This window comes from Gymnogyps californianus, chromosome 6, assembly GCF_018139145.2.
Source record: "Gymnogyps californianus isolate 813 chromosome 6, ASM1813914v2, whole genome shotgun sequence".
Taxonomy (NCBI): Eukaryota; Metazoa; Chordata; class Aves; order Accipitriformes; family Cathartidae; genus Gymnogyps; species Gymnogyps californianus.
In genome coordinates this window covers 22,823,745-22,851,694 of record NC_059476.1, presented here as the reverse complement: position 1 = coordinate 22,851,694, position 27,950 = coordinate 22,823,745, and the positions used below count along the sequence as shown (strand labels likewise).

General features: G+C 64.7%; 3 protein-coding genes across 3 annotated transcripts in view; 2 read left to right on the top strand and 1 right to left on the bottom strand.

Annotated features, from left to right (window-relative positions):
• Positions 1-80: 80 nt before the first annotated feature.
• Positions 81-10,175, top strand: TMEM150A (transmembrane protein 150A). Its single transcript, XM_050898656.1, has 7 exons — positions 81-208; positions 2,458-2,505; positions 4,835-4,906; positions 5,070-5,137; positions 5,271-5,398; positions 6,382-6,559; positions 8,379-10,175. Exons 1-7 carry the CDS (start codon positions 129-131, stop codon positions 8,621-8,623), a joined length of 819 nt encoding a protein of 272 aa, XP_050754613.1. The 5' UTR covers positions 81-128; the 3' UTR covers positions 8,624-10,175.
• Positions 10,176-13,763: 3,588 nt separating this feature from the next.
• NFKB2 (nuclear factor kappa B subunit 2) lies at positions 13,764-22,623 on the top strand. Its single transcript, XM_050898643.1, has 23 exons — positions 13,764-13,922; positions 15,152-15,196; positions 15,913-15,991; positions 16,467-16,507; positions 16,611-16,709; positions 16,954-17,105; positions 17,736-17,842; positions 17,991-18,149; positions 18,256-18,360; positions 18,504-18,589; positions 18,715-18,853; positions 18,934-19,053; positions 19,159-19,341; positions 19,512-19,653; positions 19,798-19,912; positions 20,109-20,316; positions 20,406-20,575; positions 20,742-20,844; positions 20,987-21,216; positions 21,414-21,483; positions 21,574-21,750; positions 21,824-21,934; positions 22,021-22,623. Exons 1-23 carry the CDS (start codon positions 13,878-13,880, stop codon positions 22,140-22,142), a joined length of 2,808 nt encoding a protein of 935 aa, XP_050754600.1. The 5' UTR covers positions 13,764-13,877; the 3' UTR covers positions 22,143-22,623.
• PSD (pleckstrin and Sec7 domain containing) overlaps positions 22,505-27,950 on the bottom strand; it is a 36,019-nt gene continuing 30,573 nt past the window's right edge. Inside the window, 6 exon segments of the mRNA XM_050898642.1 lie at positions 22,505-24,369; positions 24,626-24,769; positions 25,446-25,590; positions 25,935-26,092; positions 26,681-26,751; positions 27,592-27,770. Coding sequence (XP_050754599.1) covers positions 24,130-24,369; positions 24,626-24,769; positions 25,446-25,590; positions 25,935-26,092; positions 26,681-26,751; positions 27,592-27,770 — 937 coding nt within the window. The 3' untranslated portion in view covers positions 22,505-24,129.

Genomic DNA, 27,950 nt, shown 5'->3' with positions numbered 1-27,950 from the left:
CGGCCCCGACCCCGGCCCCGGCCCCGGCCCCGGCCGCCCATGGGGAGCGCGGCCCGGCGGCGGCCCGGCAGCAGGAGGCAGCGGGGAGGCTCCCCCGGCGGCCCCGCTCGCCCGTAGCCCGGCGGGGCATGCCCGGCCCCAGGATGCCGGCCTGGGGGATCCTGCCCGTCACGCTGCCTGCCTTCACCATCACCGGCATGTGGATCGTGTGAGTGCCGCGGGACGGCCCGGAGCCGCCGCCAGCCCCCCACCCCGCTGGCGGCGGGGCCGGGGCCGCCGGGACGGGGTCGCCCGGGCTGCGGGGCGGGATGCTGCGGGGCAGGGGGCTGGAGGATGCTGCAGGATGCGGCGGGGCAGGGGATTGCGGGGCACCACTGGGTCCACATCATGTTGGGGTGCTTCTGCATGCTCAGTCGCTCCCACACCTCCCTGTCCCCCTACAGCCACCCTGCGTGGTCACTGCATCCCCTACAGCAATGCTGGCATGTGCCTCCCTGGCCTCGCACCCCTGACACCCTGTGGGATCGTGCACCCCTGTCCAGGCGTGAGTGCGGCTGATGCGTAGGCGGCATGGGAATGGCCTTGGGAGCGATGCCACTAGCCCAGGTCCCGCAGTGCCAGGGCTGTAACCAGCACATGGGTACCCATCCCATGTGGTGGATGGATGGGAGGACCAGGGGACATTTGTCCCTTGTGCTGGCAGCAGAGGCTGTGTCACCTGGGTGAGCAGCACTAGCCCACCCTGCCAGTTCCTTCCCCAGGCCTTGGCCCTGGAGTCTCAGCTGGTCATGTGGGGCTGTCCTGCTCCGGTCCATCAGCCCCGCTGTGCCACTACCGCACAGGTGGTGGGCACTAGATGAGGGACTTTTCCCAAAGGCACAGGGAGCCCAAGCGTAGGTGATAGGACTTCAGAGGTGTGGGATGGAGCAAACACACCCCATACCATGCGGGTCCTTCCGAGAGCTTCCCACCTGTGGTATCCCCCATCCTCCTTCACGACAAAGCCGAATGCTGACCCTGGTGCAGGGAACTCAGGCTCCAAGTTTTTCCCCTGGATGCCTCACGAAGCCCTGGCTGTCTCCCATGGGTGACCCTGGGGGGCGGATACCCCTCCAGCGTGGAGCAGCACAGGTGGGAGGTGCTGCTTGTGGTCCTCACAGCCAGAGCTGCCCTGGGAGGGTGGGTCTCGGGCCCTTTTTCTGGCCCCAAACATCTCCTGCAGCTGCCCGGAGGATGCTGTGTCCCTCGTCAGCGCAGTGGCAGGGTGAGGCTTGGGCGGTTGCGTGTGGGAGCGTGTGGCCCATGCAAGGCCTCGCCGGCCATGCCTGGGATGCAGAGCCGTGAGGGGGGACCGAGCGGGTGGGGACACATCTTGCTGGGGGAGGGCAGTGCCGTTTGTGCCCCTCTTGGCTTATTGCCCCCCTCCCAGGAGGCCATGGAGGGCTGGGCCAGGGACTGGGTGCTTGGGGGAGACCTGTGCTGGGAAGTGGCTGGGCAAGGGGTCTGGGGGGGGGCAGTGCTCTTGGTGGGCAGTCCTTGGGGTGGGCAGTCCTTGGGGTGGGCAGTGCTGCCCCTTGGTTCCCCCAAGCTGTCCCGCTCTTTGACCCGGCGCCTCTCTGCTGGGATCGTCCTTTTCACAGCCTGGCTGTTGCGTGGCCAGCTCAGGCAGGAGAGAGGTTTTCTTACCGGTGTCGGGGCCTATTTTTAACCTGAGCTGTTTACAGCTGCTGGCAGTGGCGATTTGAACAGCACGGTGCCGCCCGCTGCTGTGGCTGCCAGTTGGGAGGGCTCCTCACTGGCTGGGGGGGCCATGGGGCCGAGACGCCCCTGGAGCTGAGCGGGGTGCATGTCATGAACACCTTGTTACGCTGACTGAGGTGCAGGGGTGACTCCACAGTGAAATGCTCGATGAAGCTGGTCTGCCCAAAATGCCCTGCCAATGCACCGGCTACTTTTCCAGAATCCTTTTAGCTCCAGGCGCTGGCCAGCCAGGGGCCGGGGGAAGCACGGCAGAGCCCAGCAGCCATTGGGTGACACCCTGCACAGCTGTAGGCTGGTGGAGAGCCCCAGTGCCGGGGTGGGGGGCTCTGCGGCAGAGCAGCCCCCCAGAGCCCGGGGAGCATGGCAGCAGGATGGGGAAGAGGCCCCGCAGGAGTAGCTGCAGCCACACTGAACTGGAGCAGGAGGTGGCTCTCAGCAGGGATGGGGGTACCGGGCAGGGGGACCTGGTCCCGGCAGCGGGAGCTCCTTGGAGCGTGGGCTGGGCTCATGCACTTGCTTTGCTTTTTGCTGCTTTGTAAAGCCAGGATGTGCCACAGGGTGAGCGCTGGCCCCTGGCAGGCAGCGAGGGCTTGCACCTCCTGCTCCTGCGGCTGGTCCCTGGGTCTGGCCCCAGGTGCTGGCCGGGAGCAGGGAGGCAGGTGGCTGTGGTAACTCCTGTTGTTGTCTCTCCCCCAGGTACGCCATGGCGCTCTCCAACAACCACATCTGCCCCGTCCACAATTGGTAAGGCCTGGGGGGGGGGCAGGGGCCCTTCACTACGGACCAGCTTGGTTAAAGACCCCATAATGCCAGGTCCCCCTCCAGACCTGTCCCACTTGAACCGTGCCATGTTGTGCCAGACCACCAGGTAGCCGAGACCCCCCCCTGCACCGTCGGGGGGCCAGGCTGGCCCTGGAAGGGGGCTGGGGATGACGGGAGAGATGGGAGCATTAAAGGGGGCACAGAGCCACCTTCTCCCCCAGCAGACATGGTGGTGACAGTGATGGGGTACAGTCACTCTAGGGCATGTGTCTCCTGTCCGGCCCGCGAATGGCTTTTGGGAGCAGAGCCGCTTGGGTACTAGCTGCTGGCAGGGTTGGGCCCCGCGTTTCCAAAGCGGTGAGGATGCCAGGGCCGAGCAGGACTATCAAAAGCCGCCCTCCCTCCCCTGCCGAGGCTCGCCTGCGGTTACAGCTGCTCCGGTGAACAGTCCAGCCCTGCTGCAAACCATGCGGGGAGAAGGAGGCCATTGAAAAAACACAGCATGGAGAAAGTATGAAAATAAGTAGTCAGGGAATTACAGAGGGCCGTGTGTCTCCATGGAAGAGGTTGAGGCTTGCTTGCTTGAGGCTAAGTCTGGTAGTGCCAGGGGGACGGGACGGCCCCACGGCACCCAGCCACCCCACGGGCAGAGCTGCCTGCAGCACCCCGGGATGGGGGACGAGGCATGGGAGAGGCAAGGGCTGAGAAAAAAAACCCTGTTTGTTCTCTTGGCAACTTCTGCGGGGTTTTTGGCTTCTTGTGTCTCCTTACAAATCTGCCCAAAAAAATCCATGTTCGTTTAATTCTTGCTGGAGTGTTTGAAGGAGAAGGGGAAAAAAAAAACCCCGCTGCCATTTCCTGCCTGATGGCTGATTCTGCCCTGGGAAGAATGTGTGTGTCGAGTTGTCTCCGCCGCACAGCCAGCCCTTAATGATGAATAATGCTTCCCGGCCTCGGGCTGCTCGCTTTAAACAAAATAATAATAAAAAAAACCCTCCCAAACCAAACACGGCCCCAAGAGCAGCCCTTGAGGAGGCCGTGGGGCTCCACGCCTCACTGGGGTTTCGCGGTTGGAAAACAAAGCCACCAGTGAACGAGGAGACTGAAAAAACACCCAGAGCCCAGCCTGGCCCTTTCCAAAAAGACCTTTTTAACCGTGCGCTTGCTGAGCGGCTGGAGGCAGCTGATGGTCTGCCTGGGCCAGGGGCAGGGTGGCGCTGGCCCCCCCCATGGCTCCCGTCCCCGCTGTGGGGCTGGGGGTGTCTGAGGCAACCCTTTGGGGCACAGGGCTTTGGGCTCCCTGCCTGCGGGATGGGGAGAGGGCCCCACTCAGCTGTGCCAGGCAGAGGTGCTGGATGCCTAGGTGATGCTGCAGCAAAGGGGCACCCAAAAACCCACTGCAAGCGTGTGCCAGCTCCTGGGAGAGCCGGGAGGGCGAAGGGGCATGGGGGAATTTGGTTATGGTTGCAGGCAGCAGCTGTGATGCAGGAAGGTGTCTCGGGCTGATAAGAGCTCTGGGTCCCCCGGCATGAGAGGTCTGTGGCCGCAGGAGGCACTTCCAGGGCTCTGCAGTGTGTGCGGGCAGCAGAGTCCTGCCCCAGGCCGGCAGCGCTGGGGGCTGCTGAGAGGCCCCCAGGGGGGTGCCCTGCCGGTGTGCCGGGCTCCCCTGGCAGCCTGGGGGCTTGCTCCTGTCGTGTCCCGCCTCAGGCAGCCTCTCCCAGCTCCTCAGGCAGCTCCCTCCATCCCAGGCGGGGTGGCACTGCGCCGGGGTGCTTGTGGCCGTGGGGGCCGTTTCCCGCTCAGCTCTGCGTTCCCTGCTCAGCTCTGCATTCCCGCCCGTCCCATGCAAGCCCGGAGTTGTCAGTGGCTGCGTGCCCGGCTCCACCCGTGCTCCCACCCCGGAGATGCGTGTGACAGGGCTGGCACGCAGGTGCTCCCGCTCCCGCCTGGGGCATGGGGAGCTGCAAGAACCCCCTGAGCCCAGCACCCCGGCCCATGCACCCAGTGGGTGCGTGCAGCCCCCCCCGCCCCGCCATGGCCTCTCCCTTGCAGGCAGGGGCTCCAGGTGGGCAGCAGAGCCAGCAGGCAGGGGACAGGCTGTGGAAACCCAGGCGTGATGCTCCCAGAGGACCCTGTTGGGCGGTGGGTCACCCCCTGGAGGGGCTTGTCCCCAGGGTGCGGGCACAGCCCTGGGGTCGGGCTGCGCTTGCTAGGGAGCAACTCTGCTGCCCTTGCAGGGCCTGTGGGCAGGAGTCAGGAGGGTCCCGGGCAGCAGCTCGGCTCTCCTAGCCTGTCCCTTTGCTCCCGGCAGGAATTACAACCAGTCGTGCGGCGGGGACGGCCCCGGCTCCTGCTGCACGCTGGACCACATCCCCCTCGTCAGGTGAGCAGCCGCGGGGTGGGAGCGCGGGGCCGGCCGGGGGTCGGAGCCGCTCCGAGAAGCACCCCCCGGGGCAACCCAGGAGCGTGTCCTGGGGAGGGGGGCAAGCGCCGCACCCCACTGCCCCCCGGCTGAGGGCTCCCCGGGCCTTGCCTTGTCCCCGCAGCAAGTGTGGCACCCTGCCTCCTGAGAGCTGCTTCTTCAGCCTCATCTGCAGCCTGGGCTCCTTCATGGGTAAGTGCCCGCTGCTGGGGGAGCGGGGCCGGGAGCGGAGCGCCCTGCGGCGCTCAGCCCCCGGCGGCGGGCAGGGGCGGGGCGGGGGGCGGCAGGCGGCGGCGTGCGACGGGGCTGTGTCTCCCTCCCGCAGTCATCCTGGTGGGGCTGCTGCGCTACGCCCACCTCCTGGAGCGCCTCGGGCCCTCCCTCCTCAACACCCTGGGGCTGGCCACCGGCTGGGTCTGCTCCGCCGGCCTCACCATGGTCGGCAACTTCCAGGTAAGGCATCTCCTCGGGGGGGTCCCCGCGGGCAGGGGGGGGGGCGGGAGAGGGGGCCTCGGCTGGAGCGGGGCAGGGGCAGCGCTCAGCGGTGTAGGATTTGGGGTGGTTGTTTTGGTCCAGCCCCCCCATCCGTGCACTCCTTCACCTCCGCCAGGCGCTGTGCTTCCCCGGGCGCTGGGACTCCTCTTTGCTTGCGCACTCATAGTTTCGGGTCCAGATTAAGTTGGTTAAAACGAGTTTGGTTTAACCCTTATCCGAGGCCCTCTGCACGGTCTGTCCCCTCCACGGACGCGTGACCCCGCACGGGCAGGGACGCGCCAGCCGGGCAGAGGACACCCGGCCAGGCTGCCGATGCTCCCGCTGCCCGGCCGTCCCACCGTGGATGTCTGCTGCTGGGGGGGCGATGCCGGGAAACTGCATGGGCAGAGCCTGCGCTCCAGGGTCCGGAGCGGGCCAGGGCTTGGCGGCAGATGGCGGCGCTCACCCCCACGCCTGCACTGCCAGGCACCGGCCTCCCGGCAGCTGCCTGCGCTCTGCCTGCGGCGGCCGGTCCCTTCCGCTTGGCAGGAGGCTGCTGCCGGCGCCGCCCCCCCGGGAGAAGCTTCGCTGGCCCCGATCCCCCTTGTGCCCCAGCCGTGGCTCAGCGGCTCTGCTGAAGGCAGGGCTGTGACCCCCCGGAGGGGGTGCAGGCGGCCCCAGATGCTGCTGAGGGCAGAGGGCAGCCCCTGCCCCATGCCCCCGGGCACGGCAGGGCTGTTGACCCAAGGGGCTCGGGAGCTACCACCCCACGGATGAAAGAAACGGAAGCGCTTTGAGATCCCAGCAGCAGACAGTGGGTCCAAATCTGCTCTTCAGCCCCGAGTTGGGCACAGGGCGAGCTGCCTGGACCCGCTCCTGGCACTGCCTGAACCCCTGCCTGGGCATGAGCCCACCCCCTGGAGCATCCCGGGGTGCCGGCACCGATTGTCTCTCCCCCGCAGGTGGATCACGCCAAGGTGCTGCACTACATTGGGGCAGGGGTGGCTTTTCCCACCAGCATGCTGTTCCTATTCCTGCAGTCCATCCTCACCTACCGCATGGCCAAAACCCGCGGGCAGTACTGGACCGGCCACTTACGCAGCATCCTCACAGCTGTGGCCTTCCTCACCCTCGTCTTCAGTATCCTTCTGAAGGGTGTGGGGAGGAGATCCAAGATGGGCTGGCGGAAGATTGTCCTCGCGGAGGGTGTGTGCCCCACGTCCTCCATCCTTTGGTCTGGCAGCGAGGCACGGTGCCAGGAGAGGGGCTGGGCAGGGGGCTGAGGGCGGGCAGCTCGCTGCAGGTGTAGGCTGGAGGAGCAGCAGCATCAGGGCCGTGCAGGGGCCGAGGAGGGGAAGGGATGCTGGTGGGCATCTCAGGGTGCTGGGGTGCCCCAAACCACCCCTGCCCTGGCTGCTGCAGCCCAGCCCAGCCACCGCTGCAGACTCTAGCCCCATGCCTTGCAGAGTGGAAGGGCTGGTTAATTGGGTTTTTTTGATGAGACAAAGGTATGTTGAGCCCTCGGCAATGCAAAGTCCATCCGAGTTACCTATATAGCCAAAGCTGAGTACAAAAGCGCTCTGTGTGGGTGCCAGGCAGGCACGTGGCAGCACCTCTGCCAGCCGGGGCTCATCGGCACCCGCCGGCCAACCTGCCCGTGGGACAAGGGAGGGCTCGGTGAGGAGGCACTGGGGTCTGCAAACACTGCGCTGGGGAGGGAGGGCACGGTGGCAGGCAGAGCGGGGCTGGAAGAATGGTCCCGAGTGTGTGGCTGGGGAGCCAGGGGCTTATTTGGGACTGAGGTTAGGGATAAATTGGGAAACAAGGTGGTGGTTATTGGGCAGGAAGGGGAAAAAGCATGCGGTGTCCACAGGTCCCAAAGAGGCTGCCTGGGGTCTGGCCAGGGCGAGCAGCATGGGGGGAGCCTGGGAGGTGCTCGTGGGCCTGGGATGTGCCAAAGGGTCCCGCTCTGTCACCACAGCAGGCAGGCAGGCTTGGAAGCAGGCAGGGAGCTGGGAAGGGCAGGAGTGCAGTGGGGCTGTGCCAGCTGGGAGGGACAGGCAGGGCATGTAAGCACAAGGGAGACAGGACTGGTGCCCGTCTGCCGTAGCCATGCTGCTCTGTAAGCACTGGGGACTGGAAGCGGGAAAGCAGCGAGCTGTGGTGTGCAAAGGGCTGGGACCTCTCCTGGTGGGATGAGGGGGAGTGAGCAGAGGCTCTACCCTGTGCAAGTCAGGTCCCTGTCTCTCTGGCTCTCCCAGATCTTGCTCTTGCTGGCAGAAGGCAGGGTGCTGCTGGGGGCTTCACCTGGAGGGCTGGGGGATGTACCTGCCTTCTCCCCTCACCCGTGGTGGCTCTGGCAGTAGGTTTTCCTAGAGATCCCCAGTAGGGGTGAGAGAAGCATAAAGACACTCTGGCAGTGGTAGGACCTGGAGGAGAGGGAGCAGGCCCCCTCTCTGGGGTGAGCCAGCCGGCAGCGCAGAGGGACAGGGGGTGCTGTGGGGCTGGGATGCAGCAGCCCAAACCCCCTTACCGAGGGGATGGAGGGCTGATGAGTTTTATCGACTTTGACTGCATCCCACTGGAGGATGGGGAACGTCAGCCTGGTTTGAGGGAGAGGCGAGGGATGTGGGGAGGGTGAGGCATCTGGGCACCCAGCTTGCCCTGAAGGCTGCAGCCTGAGTTCCCCCTGCCCCGGCCTCTTCAGAAAATCCCCGCCTGGCATCAGTCCTGTGATTTACCGAGGCTGGTTTGGGCACGCGTGCCACCGCCTCACCCGTGCCGGGGCCCTCCCAGTGCGGTGGGAAGCATGTGGAGTTTCTTGGTTTTAGGGGTGGTGGTGTGTTTCCTACGGAGGGGGGCTGCTCATGGCTGCCCCAGCGTGCAGTGGTAGTGGGATGTGGTCCTCCATGGGGTGGTCGGGGTCCAGCTGTGCTTTCCTTGACAGGGGTGCCCTCAGGCGGTGTGTTCTTCATCCAGGAGAGCTTCGTGCTGCAGCACGTGGCCGCCCTGTGCGAGTGGATGTTCATCATCGATGTCCTGGTCTTCTACGGCACCTTCACCTTTGAGTTTGGGGCCATCTCCACAGACACCTTCCTGGTCCTGCTGAAAGCCAGTCGGGCCCCCAAAAGTTACAAAGGCGAGAGCGGCGTGTCCAGCACGGCCCACATCCACAGCCACGCGGAGGGCCTGGCTATGGCCTGACCCCCATGGGAGGCAGGCTCACGGTGGAGACCCCCAAATCAGGCTCTGCTGGTGACTCCCCTGCCTTGAATGTCTCCAAGGCCCTGGCTGCCTCGTGGAGGGGAGTGTGTGTGTGTGTGTGTGTGCACGCGTGGGCGTGCGGTGCCCTCCCCTCCTGGTGGGAGATGCGGCCAGGGCTCCTCCGGCAGCCGGTGTCCCCTGCAGGAGCTGTCCCCTCCCTGCCCGCAGGGTTTGGGGTCACTGCTGGGGTGCAGGGATGCCAGCCCAGTGCTGCTATCGGCAGAGCCGGGATCTGCCCCTAAGCCTCCGGGGTTGCCCCGTCTGAGTCAGGGGCTGTCAGAGGCAACGTACAGAGGCCCCCTTCTGTAAGGGACGTGGGGGAACAGGGGGCTCACCCTCCCCTCACCACGCAAGCCTGGTGTGCTGGGGAGGGGAGGATTGCCGTTCCTCCCTCCTCCACAGCCACGGGGGTAGGGTTCAGCAGAGCAAGCCTTCCAGCCGGCCGCTGTGACTGTCAGAGGAGCCAAAAGCCCAGAGTGCATTTTCCCTTCCTCTGGAGGTGATGGCAGTGCCGGTCTGTCTGCACCCCCATTGAGGATGGCAGCAGGGGGTCCCTCTGTGCCTGCCTGCCCGGGTGGGGGTAGTGCCTTGTGCTGCTGCAGGATGACACCAGCAGCCCTGGGTGGACCATGCTGGCCCTCCCAGACAGGGCTCTCACTGCTCAGGGCCTTCCATGCCTCCAGCTGATGACTTTCCCACTTTTTTTTGGCTTGGAGGAGAATTGCTGGGGCAGGTTTCACCTCCTGGGCCACAGCATTCCCGTGCTCCCTGGTGGTTAGGAAATAGGTCTCTGCAGTTACTGTCACACCGGGGATGTCCTGCAAGCACCGTGCCTGCAGAGCGGCAGATTTCCCCTCCATAGCGCTGCCAACCTAAGCTGTCGTGCCAGGGAGCCTGCACACCCCAGCCCCGGTCTCCCAGCCTGGGGGTGGGCTGCTGCCAGCCCTCCCACCCAGGGAGTGCAGGCACAGAAGGGGGAAGCACTTCTGTAGGAACAGAGAAAGTCCGCGCCCCGTTCTGCTGGGACTCCCAAATCCATCCTCCGGTGCCTTCCCCAGCGCTCAGCCCAGCCAGCGCCTGCCTGGTGAGAGCCCGTCCCGCTCAGCCCCAGCCTCCTCGGGCTGAGCCCCAGCCTGGGGCGTCCTGGGCAGGGGGCTGGGGTGGAGGGGTGGCGCGTAGAGGGGGATGAATGCGTATGTGTGTGTATGTGTGTGTGTGTGTGTATATATAGATCTACATATATATATATACACATATATATATATATAAAAAAAAATTTTCCCTTGTCCCTGGAGAGGGGCATTTCCTGCTGCTGTGCGCATTGATCAGGTTGGACTGCCTGGTTTGCCCACCTTTTCAAAATCAGCCTATAAATCCACCAGTATATGTAGTTTGAAGAGGAGCATTTCTGACTTTTATATCTAATATATGTTTAAAAATATATATATAAAGAGAGAACAGTGAATTTACAATAATAAAAGTGCAAATCGGCCAAGGGCGAGGCAGACCGTCCTTCCCTGCGACACAGGACTGGGGTAGCGACTGCTTCGGGGCCAGGGTGCAGAGGGGTGGGGGACGAAGGGTCCTGCGGGTCTCGGGGGACAGCCGTGAGCCCGGGGCTCGGTTCCCTGTCCCGAGTGTCAGGCAGGTGGAAGACAAGCGGTTTCACCCGGGATGCAGCAGCCTGGAGCTGCACGTCCCGTCCTGTCGGGGGGTCCCCCGGCCCCCCCTGCCGCTGTCCCGCCGGGGCGGAGCCGGGCCCGGGAAGCCCCGGGAGGCGGAGCCGGGCCGGGACTTTCCCGGGGCCGCGGCCGGGCCGAGGCGGCCGCGCTGGGGCTGGGGCTGAAGGTAAGCGGCCGGGACGGTGCGGGCCGGGCCGGGCGCTGGTTCGGCGGGGCCGGACCGCCCCGGGGCAGGCGGGGGGGGCGGCCCGGGGCGGGGGCCGCTGCCCGGGGGTGCCGGTCCCGCGGGCCGGGGTGAGCGCGGCTGAGCCGTGTGCCTGCCGGGCAGCGGGCAGGGCTGCTTGCATCAGTGGGCAGAGCATCCGAGCCGAAAGCACCCGTGTGCTCGGCCCCGGCCCGTGGGGATGCACCCGGGGGGATGCTGAGCCTCGCTGCTGAGCCTGGCCGTCCATGGTGCACAGCAGCCTCCCGCGCTCTGCCCGAGCTGAGCTCCTCGGCTCTCGTGATGTGCGTGCTGGGGTGGCGGGTGCGGATGTATCCAGATTCCCAGCGGGAAAGGAGCTGAACTGGTCGAGAGGTTTAAAGTTTCAGTGCCAGGGCTGCCCGTCCCTGCTGAGGGGTCTGCAGCGGCCAGCCCTCGGCAGCTCCTGGCCTCCCACTCGCCGTGGCAGCCACGCCAGTCCCTGGCTGCCTCTCGGCGGCTCTGGGGCTAGCTGGGAGAGGAGATGTTGGGAAGACAGAGGCTGGAGGGACATCTGCTGTCTTGGCGTGGGGAGGAGAAAGCAAGTCCTAGCGCTGGTGCTCACACTCGTTTCCCTGCCAGTGAGGAAGTTGCTTATTGTCCTGTTTCCGTGTTGCCGGTGAATACTGCCCCATCCTGCGGCTCTCCCTCCACGCGCTGATCCCTGCTTGCACGGTGAGCAGGGCTGGCTTGCTGCCTGCCCCGAGGGGAAGAGATCCGTGCCCGCTGGCTCAGCTCGCTCTACCCCAAAAGGAGCCGCGAACGCCGACACGGTGGTGATACCACAGGCAGAGTGGAAGCCAGGGAGAGTGAGAGACAGCAAACGTCCGGCTGGTGCTGAGAGGGGTTTTCTGAGGGTGCACATATATACAACTCGAGCCGATGGTTCATAACACAACAGCAAAGCAGCTGATTTACAGGCCCCAGAGGAGAAAACCAGAAGATCTGTGGGTGGCTGGGGTTTGCCAAAACCAACTTGATAGCCACGATGGGAGTAAAGGCATTTTATGCAGAGAGATATGAATGGCTTTGGTGCTCGAGGGCAGGCTGCCGGGGAGGGGAAGGCTTGGACAGCTTTCAGGGACAGGGGATTTCTCTCTGCCATGCTTGCAGGTCAAGGACTCGGTTTCCCGGAAGGGTCTCAGAACAAAGTCCCTGTGAATGCAGTGCAAGAGGGACTCGGCAGCCTCTTGCCAGACCCTTGCCAGTAGCTGTTGGGACTCCTGGGATGGAGCAGAGCACAGGATTTGTGCAGAAAGCAAGGTCAGGTATTTAGGGCCATCATTTGCAGGCATTAGCAGGCCCTGGGGAAAACAAAACGCGCAGGGAATAGTATGTTAGAGGAGCAGCCAGCTGGGTGGCTGGAACATGTCAGCTGTACACCAGGGTAGTTCGGAGCAGAGCCACACTTGTGCTGCCTTCTGCGTTTCTGGAGTGCCCTTTCCCATGGCTGCTAAACACTCCCGCCACAGACAGACGGACGGACGTTTCCCTCCCGCCCGCAGGGCATCGGCTCTGCAAGTCAGCCGGCTGTCACGGGAGGAAAAAAAATAGCACCTGCATTACTAGGTCACGTTCAAGGAGCTGCAGGCATGGAAGAATGGCTTTAACTCACGCCGCTTGCCAGCGGCGGGCGCTTAATTGAAGCAGTCTGGCTGGCACGGGCAGGCTGCACCATCCGGCAAGGGTGCCGTGGCGGTGCTGTGCTCCAGGGCAGGGAGCTGGTGCTGCTCTGGGCAGTGCATCGCAGTCGGGTTGCTGCTCTTTCCCCCCATTCCCAGCAATGCCCGGAGAATCCTTCCTGAGCCCTAGGAAGGTCTGAAGATAGGGAGGAATTAGCCCAGCAAAGGCGGGCTGCAGGGTGTGTGCAAGCCCAGGGTCCAGGCCAGACGCACTAGGTACCATGGAACAGGGGATGCTACTGATGGCAGGAGAGGGAGATGGATCCCCTTCTGGGACGTGTCGGGGATAAAAGCCGAGTGTGCTACACTCCTAGGGGAAACCCGGGGTCCTGGGGGCCTGCAGGGCACGGCTGCTCAGCACAGGAGGCAGGACTTACCTCGAGAGCAGGTCTGAGGTTGTCTGAGGTTGCTCTTCCAGGAATGAGGAAGCGGACAATGACGCTCCAGCTCTGCTCGACAAGCAAGGTGGGCTTCCTCTAACGCGCACTGCGCAAGTGTGCAGGCATATGGCCAGCAACCTCCTGAGTGAGCCAGAGCTGCGCGGGCTGGGGAGACACAGCGTGTCCCCATGACGTTCCTTAGTCATGCTGTTTGCTGCAACAAGTGGAAGTGTCTGGGGCAGCAATGAGTGAGCTGTGAAAACCCCTCTAGAGGGGACGGGGCTGACGGCACTGGAGAAGGGGAGCTGTTCTGTTCAAGGGGCACAGTCTGTTCTTCTCCAGCATCTTCGAGCCCCAGCCAGGCTCAGCGGGTAGGGTTTGAGGTGGCTGTTCCCAGCACACTGAGGAAGGATGTTTGTCCCCTCCTTCACCTCTCTTGGAAATCTGTGCCAGCAGATGAGGTGGCTGGCTGGTGGTAGCAGGCTGAGGCTGCCGAGGCGGGATGTCCGGTGGGATCCCGACAGCAGGCAGTGCATGCTGCTTCCCACAGGCCAGCGGGTGGTTGCATCCGTGCTCCCAGGCTTTCGGAAGCTGCTGCAGAACGGCAGGAGGAAGCTCCCACCTCATTTCGCAGTGCTGGATCTCCACCTTCACCCTCCTTGCACACCCCGCTGCACCTGCAGGTCCCTTGGACCCCATGTCCCGGGCTGCACCGCTGTCTGGGCTGCATCCTGCAGGCAGGCTGGGCAGGGGCTGCTGGAGCAAGGGTGGGCTCAGGTGGCAGGCCGGCTGGGGAAAACCTCAAGCCTGGGGCCACAGGGCAGCCCCTTTGGAGGACTTGAGTGGCTGGAAAATCTCCTTGAAAAGGCTCTTTTCAGCTTCTGAAGAATATGAGTCACGCACGGGTTGAACAATCCCCTTCCTTCCCCTCTTCTCCCACACACCCAAAATCCCCTGAGTGGGACCTGCAGCAACCACTGATTCAGAAATTCATGGTATGAGGGCACCGTGGAGTCAGATACGGGTGTGCTTTTTTCTTTTTTTTTCTTTCCATTGCTTAGCGAGAAGAAATGTGGAGCAAGAGAGCGTGCCCAGAGGCTCTGCTCTGATCCTGCCCCTTTGCTAGAAGTCACCGGTGGTTTCCCGCGGTTAGGCAGACCTTGACCCCAGCAGGACCCCCGTCTGCGGTAGCCGGCAGTCCCCGTGGCGATGCTGGGGCTGGACGGGTTGCTGAGACCAGCCTCCTCCTCCCCGGTGAGTAGGAGGTTGCGAGCGCTGTGGGCGGCGGGGAAGGGGCCCTACTGCTGGCGGTGCCGTGCTGGGGTTGGCAGGGAGCGTGCAGCGCCGGGTGCCGGGTCGGCAGGAGATGCTCCCATGGCGGGCTCTGGGGCTGCCGCTCCCGCTTTGAAACCAGATGCTTCCTAGCGGGAAGGAGGGGATGGGAACACGGGTGGCAAATGCCTCTCTCAGGCCACCTCCGCAGGAAGGATCCAGGGGCTGCCATGTAAGTGGAAACCGGGGGAGCGGGAAAGCACCCCTTTGGGTGCCTGGCAAGGGGCTGCCACACGCTGGCTTCGGTCTGCAGAGTCCTGGAGAGCTTTCCCCAGCCAGGGGGGAAACAGCGGGCTTTGGGGCAGCGCTTTGGGGCAGCTGCTCCTGTTTGGGTCCAGGGGGACTTGGAGGAGACACCCCTGTGCGGGAGGTGCATCATCAAAGTGAGGTGATGCAGGGCAGGGACCTGGGAGGCCCCAGGGGCTGCTGCCGGCTTTTATGGCGTGGTCCGGGTGGTTTCAACCACGCTGCGCTGCAGGTCTTGTTGGGAAAGGGCGTGATGGCTGGTCAACGGGGACGGGCGGCCGAAGCCGGGCAGGCGGCCGGGGACGGCAGGGGGCAAACCCTTCCGTGCTCCCGGGGGGAAACTCGGGACCTTCGGGCGCTCCGGGGGTGCCAGGCAGCGCCCAAGCGAGAGCGGCCGGGGGAGGCGGGCGGGCGGCCGCCGGGATTTCCAGCCCGCCCGGAGCCCGAAGCCCAAAACTCCCAGGCGGCGAGGAGACGGCCCGGCCCACCGCCCCCGGGCCGGGCCGGGGGAGCCGCCGGCGGGCACAGGAGCGGCCGTGCCCGGGGCCGCGCCGAGCAGAGCCCCGCTCCGAGCCGTGCCGGGCCCCGGGCCGTGCCGTACCGAGCCGTGCCGGGCCCCGGGCCGTGCCGAGCCGAGCCGAGCCCCGGGCCGAGCCGTGCCGAGCCCCGCTCCGAGCCGGGCCGGGCCGGGCGCCGTGCCGTGCCGTGCCGTGCGGAGCCCCGGGCCGAGCCGTGCGGAGCCCCGGGCCGGGCCGAGCCGAGCCCCGGGCCGCGGCGGGGCGGGGCGGGGCGGTGACGCGCGGTCCCGTCATTTCCCGGCTCGGCGGGGTTTCTAGGGACTTTCCGGAGCGGCGGTGCCTTCCTGCCGCCGCCGGTCCCCGCTCACCCCCGCGCTCTCCCCGCAGGCCGGCGGCCGGCCCCGCGCAGACATGGACGAGCAGTTCCAGCCCGTGAGTGCGGTACAGATCGGTTCGGCGCCGGGGGAGGGGGGAGCCTCTGCCTGGCCCCGGCCCCGGGGCTGGGGTGGGAGCAAGTGCCTGACCCCAGGGCTGGGGTGGGAGATGGGGGTCTGTGCCTACCTCCGGGGTGGGAGATAGGGGTCTGCGGGTGCCCCCAGGGTGGGAGATGGGGGTCTGTGTCCACCCCCAGAGCGGGCAATGGGGGGGTCTGCAGGTGCCACTGGGGTGGGAGGTGGGGGGGTCTGTGCCTGACCCCAGGGCTGGGGTGGGAGATGGGGGTCTGTGCCTACCTCCAGGGTGGGAGATAGGGGTCTGCGGGTGCCCCCAGGGTGGGAGATGGGGTCTGTGTCCACCCCCAGAGCGGGCAATGGGGGGGGTCTGCAGGTGCCACTGGGGTGGGAGGTGGGGGGGTCTGTGTCTGCCCCCAGGGTGGGAGATGGGGGGGTCTGTGTCTGCCCCCAGGGTGGGCAAAGGGGGTCTGCTGGTGCCCCCAGGGGTGGGCAATGAGAGGTCCACACCTGCCCACCCTTCTTCCCCAGGAGGGACAGGGGATCTGTGCCTGCCCCCCCCCAAGGTGGGCAATGGGGGTCTGTGCCAGACTGGCCCCCCCCAGGGTGGGAGATGGGGGTCTCTGCCTGCCCCCCAGGACAGCTGGGGGTTCCAGCCCCAACACACTCATCACACTCATCTTCCCTGCTGTCACCCAGTGCCTGGATGGGCTTGGCTATGACGACTTCAATTTCGACTCCCACATGATGGAGCAGAAGGAGCCCCTGATGCCAACGGGTAAGGGCTCCTCTGGCTGTGCCCTCCCGGGGGTCCCCAGCTGCAGCGGGGTTTCCCAGCAGGCTGACTCATGCCTCGTAGTTCCCAGCAGCACCACGGGCTGTGTCCCCGCTGGCCCCTCTGTGGGCTGCCTGGGAATCCCTGCCCTGTGCCACCGGGACGGGGACTGTTCGGTCTGGCCCTGCTGCTCAGTCTACCAGGGACTTGAGGTTGTGCTGTGACGGGTGTCCAGGGGCTCCCCGCTCCCCGAGTGCCAGAGCATCCTCAGGCCCTTCCCTCCTCTCCCTGCCACTCTGACCGCTGCTCCCAGCTGGGCTCTGACAGCACAGGGGCCGGGGGCCCTGAGGACCCCCATGGGACAAACAGGGGTCACCTCACCTTCAGCACCATCCCCATACCTCCAGCATCCTTACTGGGAGTACGCACTTTGGTTATCCTGTGTTTCTCACTGGTGCCTCTCCTCTCTGTCCTCCAGTGGAAGGTCCCTACCTTGTCATCATCGAGCAGCCAAAGCAGGTAAGGATGTCACCCAGGTAAGCGCAGAAGTAGCTGTCACCCCCTGCTCTCATGGCATCAGGTTTGGGCCACCCTTGGCTGATCCCCTCTATTGCCTCCACAGCGGGGGTTCCGGTTTCGGTACGGCTGCGAGGGCCCTTCGCACGGGGGGCTGCCAGGAGCATCCAGCGAGAAGGGACGCAAGACCTATCCCACCGTCAAGGTGAGCACTGCCCTGGGGAGGGGACGGGGCAGTGTCTTCAGCCGGTGTGCACGGTCACCAGGAGGGTGCCTTGAAGGAAGGACGGGAAATGTGTATTAAGCTCTGTGTGTCTCATGATGCTGGAGGGATGGGAGGGCTGTGGCAGGAGGGATGGTGGCCATGGGGAGGGATAGCAGGGGTTTGCGGAGAGTCCTGCAGGCTCCTGGGGTATCGTACCTGACTCACATCTCCTTTCTCCCTGCAGATCTGCAACTACACAGGTATGGCCCGGATCGAGGTGGACCTGGTGACGCACAGCGACCCTCCTCGCGTGCATGCACATAGCCTGGTGGGCAAGCAGTGCAACGAGGCCGGCAACTGCATCGCAATTGTGGGACCCAAGGACATGACGGCCCAGTACGTGCGAGGGAGACCCGGGGTTGCCTCTTACCTACGCGGGGGGGCTGGGGGACTGGCTGCAGCTTACAGGCTGGGGAGAAGAGGGGGGTTAGCGCATCCAGGAGCTGGGTTTGCTGGATGGGGCCAGGAGTGGGTTTAGACAAGGTCATCGGTACAGCTCTGTCCCCTGAGCATTTTGTCCAGCTCTGGGTCTGGTGCATGCAGCTTGTTTTGGGCTTCTGTCCTTGGGGTTGCAGCTCCCCAGCTTTGCAGATGACTTCTGTAGCCAGCCTGAGTCGCGGGGTATTCGGCAACTGCTGCAGTTGCTTTTACAAATCCAGCTCTGGCTGCTGGCTCAGCCTGGTCCCATTTGCATCCCTCTGGCCTCCAGCCCTCCTGGTCCTCCCCTTTGGACTTGTCACCTGTGGGAGCCCAGAGTTTCCCAGCCACCTCTTTTCTGGGCTCCTTTCCTCTCCTCTGTGGTTGCTCCTCTTATGCCCCACACACGTTGACCCCCCGCTGCCCAAGCGGCACTGCTTTCTGCTTTGCTCAGCTCTTTCCCAGCTGCGGGAGCCCATGTGCCCCCCGGGCTGGCTGCTCCCAGCCCCGGCGCTCCCGGATGCCAGTGGGATCCCTCTTTTCCTCCAGGTTCAGCAACCTGGGAGTGCTCCATGTCACCAAGAAGAATATGATGGAGATCATGAAGGAAAAGCTGAAGCAGCAGAAGATGCGCAACAGGACCCATCTGCTGACGGGTGAGGGCAGCCTGGGGGCTCAGTGGGACTCGGCGCCCCAAGGTGACAGCTGGGTGGCTGGGGTTAGCATGGGGCTGGGGGTCAGGCAGGGGGACCTGGAGCCCCATCCCCTCGCTTAGACTGACGGTATCTCCTCCTGCCCTGGCAGAAGCGGAGCTGCGTGAGATTGAGCTGGAGGCGAAGGAGCTGAAGAAGGTGATGGACCTGAGCATCGTGCGGTTGCGCTTCACCGCCTACCTCCGTGACAGCAGCGGGAACTTCGCGCTGGCCCTCCAGCCTGTCATCTCAGACCCCATCCACGACAGTAGTGAGCGTGGGGCCAGGCTGGGGAGGGGACGAGGCAGGACCGGGTAAGGAGGTGAGGGATGCTCTGCCTACCACAGCAGCTCCCAATGCCTCCTCTTGCTCTGCAGAGTCCCCAGGAGCTTCCAACCTGAAGATCTCACGGATGGATAAGACGGCAGGCTCCGTGCGGGGAGGGGACGAGGTTTACTTGCTGTGTGATAAAGTTCAGAAAGGTAAAAGCTGTTCCCTCCAGCCGAAACCTTCTGGAGGGGCCCAGGGCGGGAGAGATCTGGGCCCCTGGGCGGCCAGGGGTCCGTGTCCCCGGAGCCTGGCAGGGCAGGGAGACAGGCAGTGCCAGCGCCCCTTCTCTCCCCAGATGACATCGAGGTGCGTTTCTACGAGGATGATGAGAACGGCTGGCAGGCCTTCGGAGACTTCTCCCCCACTGACGTGCACAAGCAGGTACGGGGGAGGCAGGGGGGTGTCCTGCCGTGCCCCGAGGGAGGCGGGTGCCTTACGGGGTGGAGGAGCCCTGTCCCCGGCTCTGGGGAGGAGCGGGACCCCATGTCCATCTGTCCTGCCCACAGTATGCCATCGTCTTCCGCACGCCCCCCTACCACAAGCCCAAGATCGACCGTCCCGTCACCGTCTTCCTGCAGCTGAAGCGGAAGCGGGGGGGCGACGTGAGCGACTCCAAGCAGTTCACCTACTACCCCGTGGTGGAAGGTGAGCCACCCCCCGGGCAGGCCGGCGTGCCCCCTGCCGCCGGGGCTGCCCCTCACCCCGCTGCCCCTCTCTCCGCACAGATAAGGAAGAAGTGGAGAGGAAGCGCAAGAAAGTCCTGCCTCAGTTTCCCCAGCACTTCGGCGGGGGCTCGCACATGGGGGGTGCCGGTGGCGGGGCCGGGGGCTTCGGCTCTGGAGGAGGTGAGTGGGGATGCCTCTTCCCCTCCCAGCTCGCGTGGCTGCGGCCCGGCCCTGGGGGCTCCCCGCTCCCCTCCAGCCTCACCCGTCCTCCCCCTTGCTCTGCAGGCGGGAACCTCAGCTTCCCCTACTCCCCTGGGCTGGCCTACAACAGCATCTACTCGCCTGGCCCCCATCCTGTGGGGGGCTACCAGGGGGGTGTGCAGATGAAGGGTCCTGAGGCGGAGGGGCCCGGGAGCGACAGGCAGGCGCCTGCAGAGAGCACGTACTGCAAGGAGCTGCAGAAGCACGGTAGGAGGGGGCTGGGCTGGAGCGAGGGCTGGGGGACATCGCTCGGGAGAGGTGGCATGGGTCAGGGACCTTTCGGGGCCGGATGCTGCTCTCCTCTGTGCCCGGGGGTGATGCAGGAGGGTGGGATGGGGCTGCTGCTCCTGGCGGTGACATCCTGCTTCGCCCCCCAGCCCAGCTCTGCCAACTGTGGATGCTGGCACTGGCCCGTCGCAATGCCCATGCCCTGCTTGACTACTCGGTCACCGCCGACCCCCGCATGCTGCTGGCGGTCCAGAGGCACCTGGCCGGATCGCAGGACGAGAACGGAGACACGTGAGCACACGAGGGGTTTGGGGGGAGAGCGTGGGAGCCTTGTTGGCCGTCAGAGCCATTATGGGGGCTCTGGGTGTGGGAGATGGCAAGGAGGACCTGGAGAAGCGTGGAGCTGAACCAGGGGCCATCCCGCTCTCTCCGCAGGCCTTTGCACCTCGCTATTATCCATGAGCAGATGGCTGTGATCAAGCAGCTGATCGAGGTCATTGTTAGCATCCCCAGACAGCAGATCATCAACATCTCCAACAACTTGCAGCAGGTACACGTTTCCCAGAGCAGCCGGTTCTCCTCTACCTGTGGCTCGCTCACGTTTCCCGATCCCAGGGGCTCCTGTTGCTGCTCCTGCTGAGGGGAGGCTGCAGGGCTGAGCACGGTGCAGCCGTGCTGGCAAGGATGGTGATGCAGGACTCAGCTCCTCTTGCGAGCACTGCTGAGGGAGTGCTGCTGTCCCACAGACGCCGCTGCATCTGGCAGTCATCACCAAGCAGCCTCAAGTGGTCCAGCTCCTGCTGCAAGCCCGTGCCGACCCCACCTTGCTGGACCGCTATGGCAATTCCCTGCTGCACCTGGCGCTCCAGGCTGGTGATGAAGAGATGCTGAGGACGCTGCTAGCTCATCTGGGCTCAGCTGCCCCTTACCTGCTCCGCCTGCCCAATTTCCATGGTGAGTGGGGCTGGGAGAGGATGGGCAGGAACTGGTGGTGCCATCGTGGGCTTGGCCAGAGGGCTGCTGAGCTTCTCCCCCTGTTGCAGGCCTCCTGCCTGTGCACTTGGCTGTGAAGGCAAAGAGTTTGGCCTGCCTGGACCTGTTGGTCAGGAAGGGAGCGGACGTGAACGCGGTGGAGAGGCAGGGCGGGAGGACCCCGCTGCACCTGGCCGTGGAGATGGAGAACCTGAACATGGCCACCCACCTGGTGAAGAAGGTACGGGGGGGGCTCGTGGGTTGGTGGCTGTGGGATGAGGATAGAGCGCATCCTCCTACAGGGCCCTGGCAGAAGCGGGGGGTCCCCTGTGGTCTTGGGGTGACAGGGGCCGGGGGGGGCAGCGCCCAGGCAGCCCATCCTCACGGCCTCACGCCTTTCTGCATAGCTGGGAGCAGATGTCAACAGCCGGACTTTTGCCGGGAACACCCCCCTGCACCTGGCTGCTGGCCTGGGCTCCCCCACCCTCACCAAACTGCTCCTCAAAGCTGGTAAGGCGCTGTCCTCCCTCCTCTGCCTTCCCCTCCCCGCAGCCCTGGCTGCCTGTGCTGGGGGCGGGGGGGTGCCCAGGCACAGGGCAGACGCCTGGGCCAACCTTCCCTTTTGGGGGCTCGGTCCACCCTTCCTTGACAGGGGCAGACGTGCTGTGCGAGAACGACGAGCCTGTGAGCCCGTCCTCGTCAGAGGCCAGCAGCGACACGGACGCCGACCCTGAGGAGCAGGAGCTGGCCATGGAGCTGGGGGAGCCAGCCCCGGCCGTGGAGGACGGCACCAACCCTGAGCCCTCCGCGCAGAGGCACGGGCAGGCAGGGCACAGGCAGCGCCTCTGCCACACGCCCCTGGACCTGACTCGGAGCCAGAAGGTGCGTGGCGCGGTGGGACAAACTCCGTGGGAGCGTTTCTGTGGGGGGCCACAGCACGGATGAGGCAGAGCTCCAGGAGGTGCTCCTGTGAGGATGCCTGCGTCCCGCCATGTCCCAGGGAGAGCCGTGGCGTGGGGAGGCGAGGCGGGGTTGGCCGGTGCTTTGGGGGATGCTGACATCTGTGGGTCTGTCTGCAGGTGCGGGAGATCCTGCTGCAGGCCTCCCAGCAGGGCCCCGAGGCGGAGCTGCCCGCTGCCCCCCAGCCAGGTGAGCAGCCCCTCTCCTCCCAAAAGCACTGTGCCCAGGCAGGGCAGCAAGGACGGGCAGCGTGTGATGGGAGGCACGTCTCCCCTGCAGGGAAGGTCCTGTCGCTGGACAGTGAGGCGCTGCAGGGGCTGGAGCAGCTGCTGAACCAGGACTGCAGTGGGTCGGACTGGATCGAGCTGGCCAAGCGCCTGGGACTCTGCAGCCTGGTGGAGACCTACAAGGACACCCCCTCGCCCAGCATCAGCCTCCTGCGCAGTTACGAGGTCAGTGCCTGACCGGGGTGCCCCCGTCACCCCTGCCTGTCTGGCCACCGGCCCTGCTCAGTGCCCTCTTTCCACAGCTGGCAGGGGGCAGCCTGGGGGGCTGCTGGAGGCGCTGGACTCCATGGGGCTCCACAAGGCCGTGAGGCTGCTCCACAAAACCGAGGCGCTGGAGAAGCTGCAAAGCACAGGTATGGGGAGCAAGGGGCTGGGGGGGGATGTCCCTGCAGCCCCCCTGACCCCCCATCACTGAGAGCACCCGGGGCTTGTTTTGCAGAGCTGAAGGAAGACAGCGCCTACGGCAGCGAGTCGGTGGAGGAGGAGCAGGCACCCACGCTGGCCCTGAAGCCAGGGCCGGGGGGTGAGCTGCCCCACAGCCAGCAGCCACAGGTGCGCTGAGGGGCCGGCAGCCCCCACACCCGCCCGGGGGGGGCCGCATCGCCCCCTGCCCTGCCCATGCAAGTGCCTTCCGGACTTGGGGTCCGGCTGCCTGGACTCAGGGGGACAGGACGCAGCCGGCTCCGGCCCCTCTCTGCTCTTATTTAATGGTCCCTCTTCTGAATAAAGGGACACAGTTTCCATTAGCCTTTGCCCTCCCTCTCTCCAGCCCTGGCCCTGAGCTGGGGGGCACCAACCCCCCTGAGCCCTGCCTGGGGCTGGGAGTCCAGCAACAAGGAGGCAGCTGCTGGCCCCTCCTCAGCATCCCTCCATGCCAGGGCTGTCCCCAACCGTGGGGGAGAAACCACAGCGCACACAAGAAGTGAAGAGTGAGTTTTACTTCAGTAACTGAGAGAAGAAGCTGTACAAAGGTTTTTCTCCCCCTGAGCCGCTTGGGGCAAGGGTGGATTTTTTTTTTCTTTTTTTTTCTTTTTTTTTTTTTGCAATAGACTCAAAAGAGCAGAATAAAAAGTTTGACACATTCGCAAAGTCAGTGCTGAAACCAGCCGGGTCCCGGGCGGCCAAGAACAGTGTGTGTGCCAGCTCCCCACCCACAGCCCTTCTGCTGTCCCTGCGCACCCTGGGCGCTCCTGTGGCCACGCTTCACCACCAGCACCTCACTCCAGACGAGCACCCTGCAGCCCACCCCGGGGTGGCGGCGGCTGCCCCAGCGTGCCCCTCACCTTGGCGAGGAGGGAGCCCATGGCCGAGGAAGGGGCTGCACCACCGCTGCAGCAGCATGAGGACCTCGCAGCGCTGCGGACTGGGTTTTGCTGGCAACCTCCGAGGCCCCGGCCACGTGTTAGAGAAGCGGCATGGGAAAGAAAGCTGGCTCCGGTCCGTGCCAGTCCCATAGGGCAGTGGGGAGCCTCAAGTCAGCCCTGGCTGCAGGGGTCACCCTGCCCCCCGGGAGTACTTGCATGCTGCTGCCCAACATGCCCCGGGTACGATGCTCACACCCAGGCAGTGCAAATGGGGCTGGTCCAGGCTGCTGGGGGGGGGGTCATGAAGCACCAGCGCATCAGCCCCCCATACAGCTACAAATGCAGCAATGGGTGCTGCCATCCCCAAGGCTGCCTCCTTGGTGCCAGCAGCCACAGAGCTGTCTGTCTGTAGGGCTGCTGAGCAGGCAGCAGCACACACACAAGCCTATGCTCAGCTTGCTGCAGCAGGGAGCTGGGTCTCCCCTGAGTCCGTGTAAAAACCTCCTCCCCCCAAGAACGCAGTGCCTACAGGACATGGCTGGCTTTGTGGTTTTGTTTGTTTTTTAAACAGTTCCCAAAAAGCATCAAAAGTAGCCCCAAAAAACCCTCCCTGGTGGTCAGCTCGATCTGGTACTAAAAAGTGCAAAACTGTATCACAAAAACCGTTCAAAAGTTATAAGAAAGCAGGGAGGGTGCAGAGGTGGCTGGGGTGGCAGGGAGGGGGCCAGGTGCCATCGCCCTGGCTCCCCTGGCCACCAGCCCCAGGAGAGGGGACAGGCCAGGGCTGGCCCCCTCCTGTCTGCCTCCCCATGGCACAACGGAGCTGGAGGAGAAGCGGCCGCTGGCTTTGTTTTGCTGCGCTGTCTTTTTTTTTTTTTTTTAACAACCACTGAAGAATTGAGCCCAGTGGGTGGGTTTCAGTTGCTCCCCCTCCCCGGTGCTGGGGGGACTGGGTCCTGCAGCCAAGCGCAGGACAAGGAGGGGCAGGAACAAGTCTGATGGGGCCAACAGCGCAGGCAGCTCCCATGGGCAAGGACCGGGGACCGTCCTGCTCTGCCACCATCTCCGGCAGAGGGGCCGCGGCCCTGCATGGCTGGTGCTGACAGCCGGGGAACGGCTGTCACTCCCCCAGCTCGTGCCGCAGATGGATGGACTCATGCAGGGTCTCGGCGGGCACGTGGCCTCCACCCCGGTGCCAGGGGGGCAAGAACAGAGCTGCAGCGCAGGCGGCTGATGCCCCTCGCTTATGACTTCTGGGGGTGGCCAGGGGGCTGGCGGCTGGCGCGCTCCGAGACGTTGCGCTTCACCTTGGTGGCCGTGCTGGAGGGCTCCATGTTGAGCGAGGGGCTGGAGCAGGATTTTTTCAGGCCATCGTCCTCCCCCCCCGCTGCATCAAAGAGGGTGGACTCGAACGCTGCCAGGTCCTCTGAGCCAGCCTTCAGCTTGGCCCGCAGCAGCATGGCATAGGTGCCGTAGCGGGATTTCTGGGGGGGCACAGTGCAGCAGAGAGGGGTTGGTGAGCTGAGTACTGCCCCTCAGCCAGCATCCCAGGGTGGGGGGATGCTTGTGGTCCCTCCACCCCAGCCAGCATCCCAGGGCAGAGGGCATGCTCATGGTCCCAGACCACGGCAGTGGCATAGTGCAATTCAGCTGATGGGGATGGGGAGGTCCCATCACTCAGGACGGCCAAGTGGGCAGGGGCAGAGGGTCTGGGGGCAGAGGGGGGGTCTCCCAGCTCACCTCAAACTCCAGGTACTCTTCCTTCTGCTTCAGCTCCTCATACTCCTTGCCCTTCACCTTCTTCTCAGGCAGCGAGGAGCGATGCTCCAGCAGCTCTGCTGACATTGTCTTGAACTTGGTCTCATGGCTCTTCACTTGCTCCTCCTGGGGAAGGGTGGCACTACGTCAGTGCCTCGCTCTGCCCTCTGCTCTGCTCCCCCCCCCCCCCGCCCCCCCCCCCCCCCCCCCCCCGGTAGTGTGAGCCAGCCAGGGCCAGAACAGGTTTTTCCCCTCCTAGGTCCAGCCAGGATCTCAGCTTCTGCTCCTGGGTTGGTTGGTTTGTTTGTTTTAAAAAGGCAGGCAAAAGCATAGGCCCTTGGGGGCAATCTGCTCCCGCTTCGCGGCGGACTGGCTGCAGTCTTAAAGCAGAAGGATTTAATCCCCTCTAAAACTAGGGTGGTGGTGTTTTTAATCCTTTCTGCTCTATGAATAACTGCCCTGGCACGCGCGAGCACCAGCTAATCCCCCCGGCCGGTCGCCTTTCAAAGTCCTGACCCTGGCAGGACCCTGCAAGCCATGGTGTGGGACCACGTTCTCCTCCATGGTCTGACTCCATCGCCTGTCTCCCATCCCCACTGCCAGGAACAAGACCTCGCTGTCCACCCCCAACCTCAGCACCCCCTTGCTCCGTGTCTCCCTGGCCATGCTCCCTTGGCCCTGCACCCTGCTGGGAGGCAGCTGGGCATGTGGCACTGCATAGGTCCTTCCACAGGGGACAGTGCCACCAGCAGACCCAGGGGGTCTGTCCCATGCTCCCAGCTGCCCCCACACCATGGCCCACCTGGGACAGCCTGGTGCAGGAGCTGGGCAGCAGTGGGCGGCTGAACTTCTTCTGGGAGCCGATGGCCGCAGGGAAGGGGGGCGCGGAGAACATGGCTGCCACCACATTGATGCGCGTGATCCACGAGTGCATCTGTTCAGGGTTCCTGGGGAGAAAGGCCAAACCACAGATGGGCTCGAAGTGCCACTATCTGTGTCACAGGCAGAGGGACCTGCCCTGCAGACAAGATCCAGGTCCCCCAGGCCTGGCCCTGGCCAGCCACGGCACCTGGGGCTCTGCCCCCGGCGACTCGGGCTGTTGTGAGCCCATCGGGGTGGGAAGAAGAGGAGCTGGGCAAAGCACAGCACTGACACCGGGTCCCTTTCCTTCCAGAAAGGGCCAGGACAGCAGAGAGCAACGTGGCCCTAAGCCCCATCCCACCCTCCACTCCAGTCAGATAAGCCCCTGCGCCCCAGCGTGGGACCCAGCCAGTGATCCTGGGGGACTCACTGTGCTTGGAAGAGGAAGACTCTCCAGTCAGCTGTCCTGAGGTAGAAGACGTTGGGTCGCTTGCTGTAGTCAGATGCCCGCGTGGCAAGCGAATGGTGGATGCTAATAGCGTTCTTCAGCTCCTCTTCCACCAGCGCCTTCCCTGGCTTATACTCCTCCTGCGAATCACGGGGTGTTTCAGAGCCAGCTTAGGGATGCACCCCACCATGAGTCAGCTCTATGAGGCCGCAGGAACTGCAGGCAAGCACTGGCAGTGGTGGGGCTTGGAGATCACCCTCCACCAGGCTGCTGTGGGCTCTGCCTCCAGCTCATGCTACACCCATAGGGAGAGGCTGCACAACCTGGGTGCATGGGCTTGGCAACAGCACGGTGGCTGTTCCCCACTGCCCCGCAGCTGGGCAGTGTGTATGCCTGCAGGGAACTGGATGTGCAGCCCAACACTCCCCCCCCAGGACAAAGACCCTGCTGCCTCCTCTTCCCCAGCCAAGCCCCCACACGCAGGGCCCTCGGTCAGCAGCCGCTTTCACTGCCCAGACTGAGCCCGAGCACCCCAGGAACAGGGATGTCACCAGGTCCCCAAACAACAGCTCAAGCAGGCATGGTGCTGAGTCTGCTTAGCCCAGGCTTTGCAATGCCGTGTGCTGGAGCCCCTCTCTTGCTGCTGTGGGGACTGCCGTGACCTCCCCCCTGGGCTGGGGACGATCCCCCTCCCTGGCGCGGATGCAGGCCACCCCGCTGCTGCCTACCTTCTGCAGGTAGAGAATCATCCCCTTCAGGATGGCGTGGAAGGGCTTCCAGCCGCGCTTCCCTCGGGGCGCTGCCAGGGAGGAGAGAGCAGCCCGGACATCAGCCCCAGCGCTGAGCCGGGGGAAGGCATCCCCCCCCCACTCCCATCCTCCTCCAGCCAGCCCTGCCATGACACACGTCACCCCACCCCAGGGACAGGCGGCACGCCAGGACTCTCCCCGCGCACCTGAGCCCGTGCTGGCCGCGTGGCTGGCAGATGGTGCTGCTGGCAGGGGGGCTGCCTGCTGCCTCCCGGGGCCGGCGCCGCTGCGCTCCCCGCTTCGCCGCCCGCCTCGCCACTCGCGCTCGGCTTCACCGCTGCCTCCCCGCTCAGGGACGGGGACAAGACGGTGCTGCCTGCCAGGTAATGCTGGCTTTGGAGGGCAGCTGAATCTAATCAGATCGAGTCAGCATTAGATGGCCAGGGCTTAGAGGGGATTTTACGGTGGAGACGGTGAACATGCCTGGCAGCACTCAGCCAGCGGCAGCCCGCTGTGCTGCTTGTTTGCCGCACCACAGGACACCTTCCTTCGTCCCCCACCATCCTGTGGCAAGGGTGCATCCCCCAGGGAGCCCACCCTACCTCCCTGCCTGCCCCTTTCCCAGCGCCGCCCCCTGCCCGCTGCCATCTTGGCCTCTGCCGAGCCCTGATGGTGGGGGTGGACGGGCAGGGAGAGGCTTTCTTCAGGCTCCCCAGCCTAGGGGCTGAGTTATGCCTGGCACAGACAGGCCACAGGGGGCTGATGCTGGAGGCTGGCACGATGCTACATGACGTCATGTAGTGACTCCTGCCCTGCTCCCTGTTGGGTTTCTGGAGCTCACTAGTGCCCTCTCACCCCGAGTCCCTCCCACGGGCTCCCCAGGCACCTACTTTTCTTGCAGTCGGGATCAGCGTGGATCTTGCGCACTAACAGTCCATGCTTGTAGGTGGCGATGCTGGAGTCTTGCGAGAAGTCCAGGAAGGGGTTACTGCAGCTGCTGATGCGCTTGATGGACTTCGGGTTGGGGTCTGCCAGCTCCGAGAGGGACTTTCTCAGCTCCTCCTCATCTCTGCCAGGCACAGATTTGGGTGGGGAAAGGGTTTGTTACCTTGCTGGGGACTGCAAATACCATGCCTCCCACTTGCCGGTGCCACTTTTAGGCCTGGCTTCTGAAAGGGAGGCCAGGAGCAGCAGACCAGGCTGAGCAGCCTCCCATCACCATTGGTGAGCATCCCAAACCCAGCCATGC

Coding starts and splice junctions, on each gene's coding strand:
- TMEM150A (XM_050898656.1), top strand. CDS start 129: ATGCCCGGCCCCAGGATGCCGGCCTGGGGGATCCTGCCCGTCACGCTG. Junction 5,138..5,270: donor CAGCCTGGGCTCCTTCATGG/GTAAGTGCCCGC, acceptor TCCCTCCCGCAG/TCATCCTGGTGGGGCTGCTG. Junction 6,560..8,378: donor CTTCCTCACCCTCGTCTTCA/GTATCCTTCTGA, acceptor GGGTGCCCTCAG/GCGGTGTGTTCTTCATCCAG.
- NFKB2 (XM_050898643.1), top strand. CDS start 13,878: ATGCTGGGGCTGGACGGGTTGCTGAGACCAGCCTCCTCCTCCCCG. Junction 20,576..20,741: donor CCACCCACCTGGTGAAGAAG/GTACGGGGGGGG, acceptor CTTTCTGCATAG/CTGGGAGCAGATGTCAACAG. Junction 21,484..21,573: donor GCCCGCTGCCCCCCAGCCAG/GTGAGCAGCCCC, acceptor TCTCCCCTGCAG/GGAAGGTCCTGTCGCTGGAC.